This window comes from Mobula hypostoma, chromosome 3 (assembly GCF_963921235.1).
Source record: "Mobula hypostoma chromosome 3, sMobHyp1.1, whole genome shotgun sequence".
NCBI lineage: Eukaryota > Metazoa > Chordata > Chondrichthyes > Myliobatiformes > Myliobatidae > Mobula > Mobula hypostoma.
In genome coordinates, this window is record NC_086099.1 from 40,158,469 (window position 1) to 40,172,946 (window position 14,478).

The 14,478-nt window shown below is 38.9% G+C and overlaps 1 protein-coding gene across 1 annotated transcript in view; it reads left to right on the forward strand.

Annotated features, from left to right (window-relative positions):
* The window catches only part of itga1 (integrin, alpha 1), a 227,008-nt gene that overhangs the window by 112,673 nt on the left and 99,857 nt on the right, over window positions 1-14,478 (forward strand). The window contains exons 8-12 of the mRNA XM_063042906.1: window positions 5,115-5,265; window positions 6,473-6,638; window positions 10,576-10,649; window positions 12,206-12,350; window positions 13,498-13,640. Of these exons, the coding sequence (XP_062898976.1) occupies window positions 5,115-5,265; window positions 6,473-6,638; window positions 10,576-10,649; window positions 12,206-12,350; window positions 13,498-13,640 (679 nt within the window). The remainder of the gene's footprint in view (window positions 1-5,114; window positions 5,266-6,472; window positions 6,639-10,575; window positions 10,650-12,205; window positions 12,351-13,497; window positions 13,641-14,478) is intronic.

The following is a 14,478-nucleotide window of genomic DNA, read 5'->3' on the forward strand; positions in this document are numbered from 1 at the left end:
TATCTTATCTATCCCTTTCAAAATTTTGTATGTTTCTGTAAGATCCCCTCTCATTCTTCTAAACTCCAGAGAGTATAGTTCCAGATGACTCAATCTCTCCTCATAGGTTAACCTCTTCATCCCTGGAATCAACCTGGTGAACCTCCTCTGCACTGCCTCCAAAGCCAGTATATCCTTCCTCGAGTACGGAGACGAGACCTGCACACAGTACTCCAGGTGCGGCCTCACTGGTACTCTGTTTAGTTGCAGCATGACCTCCCTGCTCTTGAATTCAATCCCTCTAGCAATGAAGGCCAACATTCCGTTTGCCTTCTTAATAACCTGTTGTACCTGCAAGCCAACTTTTTGAGATTCATGCACAAGCACTCCCAAGTCCCTCTGCACAACAGCATGCTGCAATCTTTCACCATTTAAATAATAATCTGCTCTTCTATTATTCCTTCCAAAGTAGATGGTCTTGCATTTACCAACATTGTCTTCCATCTGCCAGACCTTGGCCCACTCACTTAACCTATCTATATCCCCCTGCAGACTCTCCACATCCTCTGTACAACTTGCTTTTCCACTCAGTTTAGTGTCATCAGCAAATTTTGCTACGCTACACTCAGTCCCCTCTTCCAAATCATCAATGTAAATGGTAAACAGCTGCGAGCCCAGCACCAACCCCTATGGCACCCCCTTCACCACTGACTGACAACTGGAGAAACACCCATTTATACCAACTCTCTGCCTTCTATTGGTTAACCAATCCACTATCCATGCCAGTACACTTCCTCCGACTCCACGCATCCGTATCTTTCTGCTGTTTAAGAAAGACTCCAAGAATAAACCAGGAAATTATAGGCCAGTAAGCCTGACATCAGCTGTAGAAAGATATTGAAGGGTATTCCAAGAAACTGCTATATGAGTACTTGGGTAGATGGACTGACTACAGACAGTTGACATGGCTTTTTGTGTGGTAGGTCATGTCTAAATAGTCTTATATTTTTTCACGTGTGTTACCAGGAAGGTTTATGAAGGCAAGGCAGTGGATGTTGTCTGCATGGTCTTCAGCAAGGCAATTAACAGGGTCCCGCATCAAAGTTGGTCAAGAAGGTTCAAAATGAGGTAGTAAATTGGATTAAACATTGGCTCTGTGGGAGAAGCCAAAGGGTTATAGTAGATGGTTGCCTCTTTAACTTGAGGCCTGTGACTAATGAAGTGCTGCAGGGATCAGTGCTGTGTCTGTTGTTTGTTGTCATCTATATCAATGACTTGGACAATAATGTGGTTAACTGAATCAGCAGATTTGTGAATGACACCAAATCTGGGGGCATAGTCGACAGCAAGGAAGACTATTGGAGTTTGGTAGGAAAACTATTGGGATCTGGACCAGCTGGAAGTATGGGCTGACAAATGGCAGATGGAATTTAATGCAGACAAGGGTGAGATATTGCACTTTGGGAGGACCCCCCAGGGTGGTGAGAGTGTGGAACGAGCTGCCAGCACAAGTGATGGGTAAGATTTCAATTCCAATCCTTAAGAGAAGTTTGGATAGGTACATAGGTGGGAGCAATATGGTGGATTATGGTTCGGGTACAGATTGTTGGGACTAGGCAGTTTAAATAGTTCAGCACAGACTACAAGTTCCTGTGCTGTAGTTTTCTATGACTGAGTTCAAAGGTGGAGCTCAGTTACATGGGATTTGATGTGCCTTGTATCTCAGCTGTATCCATGTATGTTCGCTCCATTCATATGGCTGAATTATCGAACTTGAATGAGTAAGTGATTTTCTGCCCTATTTTTTAACTAATACTGTTATTTTTAATTATCTTCCGGATTCCTATCCCTTCCCCCAATGGGTCCCATTTGCCCATCATCCTCTCCTTATTTAGCTTACTTGTCACCTTCCTTTTTTATTGATATCCCATCATTTACCAGTTCTTGTGGCTCCACTTATTGTCTCTCAGCTCCAGCCTCGCCCCTCCCTCTCACCTCTTCATATTGGCTATCTCCCCTTTCCATTCTCCGTTCTGATGTAGGATCTCCGCCTGAAACATCAGCTGGTCTCTTGCGACTGACCTCTGCAAGGTGGAACTTCGCCAGTAAAGGCCAAAAGAAACATAGAAGGGAAGCAGAGCCTCAGGGATGGTGCAAGACTGGATTTGAGATACAGGCAGGGTCAGGGGTACAAAATCTGTTTTACAGGGCAGGAGATTGAGGACTGAGTTGAGCAGAATGTTTTTCACTGATATTTACCACCATGCAAGGCAGTAGATGCTGTCACTGAATCTGTGCGAGGAGGATATAGGTAAATCTCTAGGCACAAAAGGCATCAAGGGGTGTGGGGCATTAGCAGGAATAGAACATTGAGATAGTCTGCTATGATCATATTGAATGGCAGATCAGGATCCTAGTTTCCATGTTTCCCTGATTCTGTGAGTCAAACATGAACCTGTCAAAGCGTATGTCTGAAATTGGTGAGCAAAGGCAGGTAGTTGTAATAGATTCCACTTGCTGAATGTGGGAGTAACCAACATGGGTTTTGGTGATAGTCCAGGGTCCTCAGTGGCTATTTCCTGGCCAAATCTACATTTACAATAAACACTTTCACAGCGTGACAGATGGGAATATGTATAATTACATCAGAGTTGATAGATTGTGACAACAGCAAATATGCTGCCGTTTCCTTTCGAAAACGAGCAGCAAGTTAAAGTCCTTTTATGAAAACATACAAGGAGCTAAAATAAATATCAATAAAAGGTTGGTATGTAACAGATCAATTGTACCAGAAAATCTACTTTAAAGCATTTAATATGGGCTTCATTTCCAAAATTCCTTCTATAGTTAACACAAATGTGTTGATGGTGAGATCATAAATTTATCGGAAACTAACTGAAGTGGTTACAGTTTCCTGTTAGGTGTAAATTAAATACGGCTCAAAGGAAATAATCTTGCCATGAGGGAAGAATCATTTTATTTAAGTTTCTGCCTGACGTGGTACTGTGGAAGATCATGAAAATCATTGTTGTTGGCAAGTTCTTTAGATAAGTCCCATATGGTAGGGACCTTTGTGGCTGGAGGATAAGACACCTGAGGTGGTAAGCATATCATTCAAAGAGAACTGTGGGAACATAAGGCAGCCAACGTTTCTAAAAAAAGCAGTACATTATACAGGGACTTAAAATGCAAGCATTTGTCAAATGGTATTATAAACAGTATTCCAAAAGCTTAATTCTCGGGTCAATCTTTCACAGGTCTGCACATTTGGGGATACACTAAGTCTTGCGACTGCTTGCATCTCTCTCATTTTCCCATTAGACAGACATGTCATTGTAGAACATTCCCAACCATACATCATGCAAACTGGGAAAATGTATTTTCGCTTAATTTTATTTCCATATATGTTATTTAACCTCTGATCATAGCAGCTGCCTGCTTGACAAAAGTGACCAGTCTTTGGAGATTAAAAGGTCTTAACAAATTTGTTGTTACCAAGGTCCCGTGGTTGAATTTACAGAGTGCAGATTTTCATTGGATAAATTGGAAAATATTTTGCAATATATCAATAGAATTTTTTGAATCAATTAGTTTTTTTTGTGCACCTAACATGGACCTGTTTCTGGCATTATGTACAGTTAAGGAAAACCTTGCAATAAACTATATCACAAAGCTTGATTGGATGGTAACAAACCTGGCAAAAAGAGAGAAAGTTTGATTGTGAAGAATATAAAAAAGATGGTCCTTTACAGAAAGTGAAAGTTTTATTTCTATGTCCTGGTCAAGAGGAATGGGAAATTATGCTTGGTGATCAATTTGAGCCATTGCTCAAGGTTTTGAACATAATCAAAGTTCATAGTAACATTTATTATCAGAATACATACAACCCTGAGATTCTTTTTCTCCAGGCATACTTAACAAATCTATAGAATAGTAACTGTAAACAGGATCTGTAAACTGTAAACAAATGTAATACTTAATACTTAAACTGGGCAAATGCAGACGTAAATAAATTTCAATAAATAACAAGCATGAAATAACAAGATTAAAGAGTCCTTAAATGAGTGTAGTTATCACTTTTTGTTCAACAGCCTGATGGTTGAGGGGTAGTAACTGTTCCTGAACCTGGTGGTACAAGTCCTGAGGCACCTGTACTTTCTACCTGATGGCAGCAGCGAGAAAAGAGCATGGCTTGGATGGTGAAGATCTTTGATGATGGATGCTGCTTTCCTATGGCAATGTTTATGTAGATGTGCTCAATAATGTAGATGTAATCAATAATCATTTGATAAATTAATGCAGAAATAGCATTGGAATTGCATAATGGTACAGAGGATAGCAATTCTTGCATGTTCCTCTGAAGAAAATGTCTAAAACCTGATCACAATATACTGTATATCAGTATTTATTTGCCTAGTAGAATTTACATTCTCAGAAAAGCATGCTGTCAAAAGTTAGCTCATGACTACATACAATACTTGTAATGGAGATGACAAGAATCAAGCAGTATCCAACATAGCAGCAGTACACAATTCTTTTTAAAATCCCTTCATTTCCATCAAACCCAAAAGAAATATTTGTCACTATAAAGAGCATACAGTACTTATCACTAGTCAATCACTGGAATACGAGGAAGGAATTCACCAATTGGCAAGTTATATTAGACCGTGGCTGATCTCTACCTCTTCTCTAATTACCGCTCTTTATATTTTTGTTATCAAGTAATTAAAATTGGATACTATTTTGAAAGTTGCAAACAATCAATAAGTTATCCTATGTTATTGTTGACAGACAAGGAAGCCTCTTGCTTCCAAACATAAAAGGCAGGTTCCTGTTTTCAAATATCAGATAAAAAAATCCTATAAGAACTTAGTTAAATTTGATGCATTTGATTCATTCTTATGATATCAAGATCAGAATATCTTTCAGTGCCTGTTCCACTTCAGTTTTCAGGTCCAAAGATTATGAAATTCAAGTTCAGTTCCATCATTCTGTGGAAGTTCATGAGTTCATGGTGCTTGTGTGAATTTTGGCATAAATACACAAAACCCAGTCAATGTTCAGCTTTAGGAATATCTATTGTTTCAGCTTGTAACATGAAAATGAACACCAATAACGCTCTCTGTGCTTTCCAGGACGAAGGAATTCACGGTGGAGAAAGGTATGCGTGCAGGAGTTTCGAAGGTGATGGTTGTGGTAACAGATGGTGAATCACATGATAGCTACAATCTACCAGATGTGATCAAAAATTGTGAAAAGGATAACATTAGGAGGTTTGCTATTGCAGTAAGTGACTAATATATCTGTATATTTCAGCTACTTAGTTATATACCAGGTCAGGTTTTCCCAGTGAGAAATAGCACTCACTGGCACCACTGATCAGGAAATTGCATCCTGCATTTTCTAATTTCCGCTGCGTTCGGGAGTTACAGATTTGCTGTTTGTTAAGTTACACTGTTTGAAAGTACTATTTCTTGATAAAATTAAATAATTAACCTTGGTTGAAATAATAACTGCCTTCTAAAACAAGATTCCACATTTGTACATATGATTTCTGGCACTTCACTGCATTATATTTATTCAAGATCCAGTCATCACCATCTTAATGTAATTAATAATTTTGTTATAAAATTAATACTGCCAATAAAATAGTGCACAAATAAATACTTTATCAATATACTAATCATGATTACAATAATATTCTAATTTTAGGTCAAATTGTTCCTCTCTTTCCCCTGTACATTTGAACAGAGATAAACAAGATGACTATTTTTAGGGTTTATTCTGTTGTATTTGAATATTTAGTATTTTCCTCTGCTTCCTGTTGTTCTTTATTGCTCTGATTTCCTACCATACTCTGCCTACTCCACCCAGAGTTATTTGTCCTTAATCTGCTTCACTTTCTGCCTCTGCTCTGCTCATATGCTATAATTTCAGCCTTCAACTCAACTTGCCTTGCCCAATTAATGTCCTCAAAGATGAAAGCAAACAATTCTGTGAATGAAACAGGTGCGTCCAATTCAGAGTTGGATAGCAATGCTTTGCACCTGGTAGTGATGTGGAAGACTGATAGAACCCAGATATCCTTTCTTGAACTTCACCTCATTTCTGTTCATTGCTTGGTATTGTATTGTCCGAATCAATTATTTTCACCTCTCCTTTACCCAGCACAAGTTCAAATGCATTCCAAAGGCAATTATATAGTATCCTGGATACTCCTGATACATGATAGCTTTAACAACTGGATTTAAAGCTTATTTACTGAATTTAATTAACTTAAGACATGTTCTCAAGTTTAATATTTCTGACCGTGTAATACTATGTCATACAGTCTTTGGCTGCTGTGAAAGGCATTTAGTTTGGTTTAAGTGTCACTTTGTATCCAGCTTGCATCTCCTGATCTACTCCAAAATGTTGATGATGATTGAAAAATGTTTGAGAAAATATTGAATTAAACTTAATTAGTTTTAATTACTGTCTGATTTTATTTTAGGTGCTTGGCAGTTACAACAGAGGAAATCAAAGTGCTGAAAAGTTTCTGAAAGAAATAGAGTTTATTGCAAGCTCACCTAAAGATAAGCATTTTTTCAATGTATCAGATGAAAAAGCATTGGTGACGATAGCTGAGGCCCTGGGAGAACAAATCTTTGCTTTGGAAGGTAGGATATGTTTTCTCATGAATGTTATAAATTGAGCTAAGGTTTATTAGATATATAGATACTTTATTAATCCCAAAGGAAATTACAGTGCCACAGCAGATATAGAAATATTAGAAGAGAAGAAAGAAAGAATAAAAAATAAGATACCACAAACAGTCTAACAGGAGGGGGATCATTACTTCCCAGGCTATAGGTTGACCCTTTATAGAACCTAATGGCCGAGGGTAAGAATGACCTCATATAGCGCTCTTTGGAGCAACTCAGTTGTCTTAGGCTATGACTAAAAGTGCTCTTCTGTTCAGCCAACGTAGCATGCAGAGGGTGAGAAACATTGTCTAGAATTGCCAGGATTTTCCAGAGGGTCCATTGTTCTACCACAGCCCCTAGTGTGTCCCGTTTGACTCCTATAACAGAGCCAGCCTTTCTAATCAGTTTATTGAGCCTGTTGGCATCACCCATGTCGATGCCATTGTCCCAGTGCGCCACCACATAGAGGATTGTACTGGTGGCAACAGATTGGTAGAACATGTGAAGGAAAAGCCTACGTACTTCAAAGGACCTCAGTCTCCTCAGGAAGTAGAGGTGACTCTGGCCCTTCTTGTACACAACCTCTGTGTTGGAGCTCCACTCAAGTCTGTAATCCATGTGCACCCCCAGGTACTTGTAGGTCCATCCATGTCCTCACCATCAATAGTGACAGGGAGTATTGTAAGCTTAGTCTTCCTAAAGTCCATCACCATCTCCTTTGTCTTACTAATGTTGAGCTGCAGATGATTCAGCTTGCAACATTTGACAAAGTCATCCACCAAGGCCCTGCATTCATCCTCCCGTCCTCCCTCTGAGTCATCAGAGAACTTCGGTGGATGACGTGATAATCTAATTGTATACGATATTTGTACAAAACAGATTGGAATTCAAGATTTCAAAGCAAGAGTATCGTATAGTTTACTCCAAATGGTATAAAAGCAATGCTGATTTAATGGAAATAAAATATATCACAAGCCATTCATCTTATTACTTCATATCAACTATCTAAAAAGCTGGTCGATATGATATACCGAGATGAATGGCTGAAGTCATGTGTTTCAGCTTTTTAAATGTCTGTCATTTGATAGTATACTGATGTTGTCAGTACGCCAGAGCTTCCTATAGTCACCAGGATAGCAAAACAGATTTCTAGAGCACTATTGTAGGCAACTTGTATGAAAAAAATAATAGAAGCGATACAATATTAATATATAGTTTTCTTTGAGTATCTTAGATGTGGTAAAATGTTGCTTGACTAGCAGTCAATAATTGATCCAATTGGATAAGGAGATATCTATTCATTTCCCATTTGATATGAAAAATGATTGAGTAGGAATGGCCATGTTGAGAAACCAGAGACAAGCGTGTGAGAGTGAGATGGTTGATGGAAGTGCACATGATGGGATCTCCACAAGCAAATCCAGTTAGTTATGGCAAAGCTATTGTTCAGTGCAGAAGCTCCTAAACTAGAGGATGAGTGGAAGGGTCAGAGAAAATAAAGGTTTAGCAAGTGACAAGAGGAAGTTAATATTTACTCATTACGAACAGACTGAGACAAGGAAGCTTCCAATGGCCAGCAGGTCACTAAGCATGCCTGTTTTCTGCCTTGGAGTGCATTCTTTTCTCCAGTGGCCGTAACTTCCTGGCAGGAGGTACCGGTTGATTGGAAAGCCCCAGGGTAGAGTAAGAACTCCACCTCTGCTTCTGGAGTGTTTGCTTCAACAAGGGAGGCCCATTGCCTAGGCTTAAAACTTCCAAACCTGTTATTTCATCATATGCTTGTAAATGTCTCTATCATTCAAGAACATTCTTCAACTGTCAAATCTACATCTATTTTCATCTCCTTTCCCCATCAGAATCCAGCACTTATGACCCTTTGTGTTCCTGCTTATCTCACTCCAGCAGCTGTCTACTCCCTTAATAGTACTGTTTCCCCTGCTCACTCCCACCCATTCATCTACCGCTGTCTCCCATTTCCACCCCTTCCCTACACCACCCTACCTGGCGTAGCCTGCCTGTCATTTTACAACCTCCAGCCCCCCAACTCACTCCACCAATCTCCTCAGCTTCCTTTCTCACCACTCTTTATACTGGCCATCTCACCTCCCCACACTCAGTTCCGATGTATGTTTTCAACCCAAAACATCGACACTTCCTTTCCTCCCACAAATGCTGCTCTATCCACTGAGTTTGTCCAGTAGATTATTTGTTACTCTGTTTTAAAAAAATACAGATACAGACACTTAAAACAATAAAAGAATGTTTGCTTTGGAAAATGAACTTCCACCTATTGTTTTTGTCAGTAGCCATTTCTTTCTACTGATATCAAATTATCTGCTGGGTCTATGCAAGGTTACACTAGTTCTGCCTCAGTAGGCAAATTAGGTGTAAAGACGCCCGAGGAAGTCTTCACTCACACAGGACGTCCACTGACGCAACTCAGGCATCCCAGGAGCAGCATTTAAACTGGAGCTGGAGGCTGGCCCCGAGCCCATACTTGCAAATTCCAAGCTTTCTCCCAGTCAATCTGAAAAGCAATTGTAGATTGGAGTATGAGATCAGGGCCAATATTTGTTTTGTCCGTGAGGAGGCTCTATAGAAGTCATTACAGCTCTCTCAGGCCTCCACTGCAAATATTTATTGGTTCCAGGGGGTTACTTGTTGAAAAGTAAGCTATTTACCTCTGCGCAACATTTTTTTTGAATACATGTATTATTTCACGACTCTGCTTTTCAATTCTTCAGGAAATATCCTTGTCCTATAAATTCCACCCTGTGAAACTTTTTTTTTTGGAGTCCCTACATAAGCTGTAATAAGTCTGTGGTGTTTAGAGAAAATTAATAATGACTCTCCTTTAAAAACTTGCCTTAACTACAAAAATTACTTCCCATGCCAGTGCTCCGCAGCTTTATAGGAAGTTCCCTTAACCCTGCTTCGATATCATTTTGTTTTTGCTTAAAGGAGAATAGACTATGAGCAAGAATTGGGGGTATAAGAGAGTTCCCTGTATTGCTCTTTGGTCTAGGCTGACAGTGTGGCTAAAATGTACATTGTATTTTTTTTGGGGGGGTGGTGAGGGAGAGTGTAGTGTTGCTTCTTCTGCCTTCTTTGGTAGGATTCCATATATCATCTCATAGAAGTTCTCACAGAGAAGATTGCTCCAAGGGAAGTTTGAATTTATTGTGGAGGTCAGTGACAAGCTGACATGATTTTGATCACCTTTGGACTGAGACTGAGCATTTGTAAGTAGAATAGAGGATAAAATGGGCATCAATACTGATGTTGTATGGTCCAGCAAATTCCTTATCTACATGCATAAAGAAACACGTGTCCAGATGTCAGGTCTCAAGCCAAGTATCAACCATCGTTCTGTCACCACAGAAGCTGCCTGACCCAATGTTTGCTTTATGCACCAGGTCGACAGCATCTGTAGTCTCTTCTTTCTCACTCTTATTTATGGACTTGGAACCTCGTGTGTGATTGCTGACAACCCAAGCTGAAGGAAATTGGTAATGGGAAATTTGTGGGAACTAAGAATATATTGAAAAGAGAGCTGGAGGAAGTGAGGAAATGTTCTAACAAAGGGAAAGAGATTTTGAAGCCAAGAAGCCAGCAATGGGATTTGGCTGAAGTGAGGGGTCTTGGCCAATAGAAATGAAATGTAGAAAAACCATAAGTGAAGCAGTATGGAAACAGCAGGGATTTAGAATTAACATTGAGAGGACATGGACTGAGAGGAAGAGAATATAGGTCTGAGATGGTGTGTAAAAAAAAACACACACAAATCAATGGTGTCATAGTAAATTACATTATTACTTTTCTGTTACTCTATCTAATTTTGCACTAACTTTTTTAAGCTTCTGTGAGTTGAGTCTGCTCTGTTTTCTAATGATAACTTTCCATTTATTAGCAACCAGTGACAAACAAGCTGCCTCTTTTGAAATGGAAATGTCACAAGTGGGGTTCAGTACACACAGTACAGAGGTAAGTTACTGAGTAATCCATAAAAGCACATTTATTTCTCAGTTTTGATTGAAGTTCAGTGTGGGGGTATTTTTAATTACCACTGCACAACAAACAGTAATTCCTTGGGGATTACATCCTGGATTCCAAATATATGATCCCAATGGGAAAGGTCCGCACCAAGAGTCTGATTTTATAAAACGTGTTCACCTTGGGTGCTTTCTTCCTTTTGCCACTTGTTCTTGATGGCAACCTTGATTTGTTTATTATAGTCAGAAAGGGTTAATAATTAAGACAAAATACTCTGCAGATGCTGGGGTCAAAGCAACACGCACAACACGCTGGAGGAAATCAGCAAGTCGGGCAGCATCCGTGGAAACGAACAGTCAACGTTTCGGGCCGAGACCCTTCGTCAGGACTGAAGAGGGAGGGGTCAGGGGCCCTATAAAGAAGCATTGTCCTTCCCACCCTCCCCCACCTTCTTTATAGGGCCCCTGCCCCCTCCCTCTTCAGTCCTGACGAAGGGTCTCGGCCCGAAATGTTGACTGTTTGTTTCCACGGATGCTGCCCGACCTGCTGAGTTCCTCCAGTATGTTGTGTGTGAGGGTTAATAATTACCTAGCTGCAGGTAACAGCGAATCCAGATTGTAATTTGCTGTTGTGAGCCACAGTGTAAGATTTGAATATGTACAATTGCTCAAAAGTAGTTCACGTCTTGCAGGCATCTTTTTTTTTAATTTAAGCACAGTTATCTGAAACAAATTATCAGTGGAAGTTAGCTATGTGATGTTAAGTATAATGGCAATTCTTTGTAACAGCATCTGGATACTGATTGGAAACCATCTTCTGTTAGTATCAACTGAGACTTTAATATTCTATTTATAAACTCAATTAGCCAAACTGCGTAAACTTAGATTGCACATTACTGGGAACAGTCTTACAGGGCTGGAGCCAATGATTCAATCAGAGTAGTTCAGTAGGTCTCCCAGGCATTGTGCTGCTGAGTATAAAACTCCCACACATACCATGCGACTAATTGCCATATCCACCAATACATTCCACCTCTGGTCCCCAGCGGTAATGCACAGACTTTCTCAGCTTCCCCACCATTGCACTGCAGTTTTACCTCTCCACGCCTACTGCAGGAATCCCAACTGGTTTCAGTGGGGATTCAAAGACTACATGTGATGAGGTAAAGGGGAATCTTAAGTATCTTTTGTAAGAAGTTATTTCACTCTGCTTTGATATTTTTAACTATTCCTGTGTGTATTTTTGTATCTTAATTCACTTTCTTATCATTTAATTGCTTTATAATTATTGCCTTCAAAGTTAATACTTGTGTGCTTTTGAATGTAAAGAGATATTTAAAATCTGATGAACCAGTGATAGACTTGCCTCCTGTCAACTCCTCGTAGACCGAGAGAGCTCTCTGCTGTTACAGCGGGGAAGTGTGATCCAGCCCAGGTGGGTATGGACATCTGAATATTGGTTGAAAGGTGAGGCATGTCGCCATCATGTTTTTACCACATGGAAATTAAATTACAGTATTTAATTTTGCTGTGTGGTTTTCACCTTAGGATAGCATCATATTAGGGGCTGTTGGAGCCTATGATTGGAATGGAACAGTTCTTCTGGTGAACAACAATGGAACGGTCATCCCTGAAAATGAGACATTTTTCAACAAATCAGTAGAAAGCAATGAACCCCTTGCTGGATATCTTGGTAAGCAAGTCATTGAGCTGACTAAAGCTGCAAGTACAAAATTAAACCTTTTTCTATTAGTATTTGCTGGTTGAACAATGTGACAACATAAGATAAAGCAATCGCAAGAGTCACTGTTTCTTGTCATGGTGCAGGGTTAATTATTGGAAAGTACCTTTTTGGATTTTTGGTACCATTCCAATCTTCGAGTTTGGATCTGCAGGGTTTGAAGCCAGCTAGTTGGAGAATGTCAATAGGATTCTAGATTGACATTCAACAAAGTATCTGTGTGGTGTGAATGAGCTTATCCATACTAATAATCAAGGGCCTGAATTATTGATTCAAAGTCTTGCCACTCAATATGGCTTTTAAATTTAAGTCATCAAATAAAAGCTATTCTGACAAAAACCACAAACTGTACTGTATTGTCACAAAATCTATCTGATTTTCTAATGTTCTTTAGGGAAGAAAATCTGTTTTCCCACTCTGTCTGGCCTGTGCATGACTCCAAAACATCAATGTGCTTGATATTTTTAAATACCCTCTGAAAGAACTTGGCAAGCTAATCACTTCAAGGGAAATTAAGGCTGGGCAATAAATAATCATCTCATGCTATGAAAGAATTAGTTTTCCACACAATAATTTAAAGGTACAGAAGTAATTGGCAATCTTTAGGAAACCCTTCCACTGTATTTATTACAATGATAGCTTTACTATGTTGTATTCTCATTGTTACATTATTTGGATAACAGTTCTTACTTTTGGGAACCTTCATTTTAGAAATACAGCTAGCTTATTGTTGAGTGAGCTTCATAACAATTTCAGTTGCTGCACATTTCCCACTTTTACAGACTTCCATTAAGCAAAAATGGAAAATTGTAGTTAATTCTGGATTAAAAGATTTATTTCCTTATTTCCCATGTTTGATACAGGACACCATAACTGAATTTATAAGTTATGTATCTGGTAATAATATTAGGGGCATATCTACTCAACAAAACCCATTGTACTTCTACTTGATGAACTCAGCAATACATCAGATATCTGTAGTTTTAAATCAGATAAACTGATTGATGTTGACTTAATATATTGATGCAATTTGGTTGCTTTGAAATATTTTTTGTTCTGCCTGAGCAACCTTTACAACCTTATCAATTTCAATATTTAGGTTACTCTGTCAGCTCTGTCTCAGTTGTTGGAGATGTGTGGTATGTTGCTGGACAACCTCGGTATAATCACACAGGACAAGTTATAATTTATAATTATAAGGGAAACCAAACAAGCATTATACAGACCCTGAAAGGAGAACAGGTATTTCTCTGTCATGATCGTGTAATATATTTTACCACTAGGCTATGCTCTATCCCATAGTATCTTTGATAATAAGGCAAATGTCGAACACACACATTTGAAGGTTGCATTTCTACATAATTAAACATGAGCATTTAAATCTTTTTTCTTCTTGCTTATTTTAATCAAATGTTATACTGTATGATAAAATATGTTTGAATGTTTAATTTAAGTAGTTACATATGTAGCTCGTTCCCCAAATTCTGGTTCTAAAAAGAAAGTTATTCCTGTGATTTTATTCAATATCGTTTATGGAGGGTGGCACAGAATGTCTGGGAATGAAAGCCTTTTGTACATTTATTAACACAGTACCCAATAAAAGCTCTCTACATCTAAAGGAAGTAGGGCACTTGGATTTTTTTGGCACCTTCAGTTAAATATAGTTTGCATTTATTGCAAATGTAAAAGTACCAAAAGCAGTTTTGTTACTGGCTTCCAATTTTGTTAAATTACCTCAAAATTAAAATTGTTCCTCAAAACTCCCGACTTCATTTGTTTAAAAAAAATTGTGTTGTGCTGTAGCCAATGATGGAATAGCTGTTTCCTCACATCCTTGGTTAGTCTGGGAAAGAGAAACTGTCCACTCCTTCACTGGCTTTAGCCTTGAAGCTCCTTTTGTTTCCGTGCAGACAATCGATTGGGAATTCTTAGATATTAACCCTGAAGTGATGAGGGGACAAAACTTGAAGTAAATTTATTATCAGAGTACATATATGTCACCATATACAACCCTGAGATTCGATTTCTTGCAGGCATACTAGGTAATCCAGGGAAGATATTAGAATCAGTGAAAGACTGC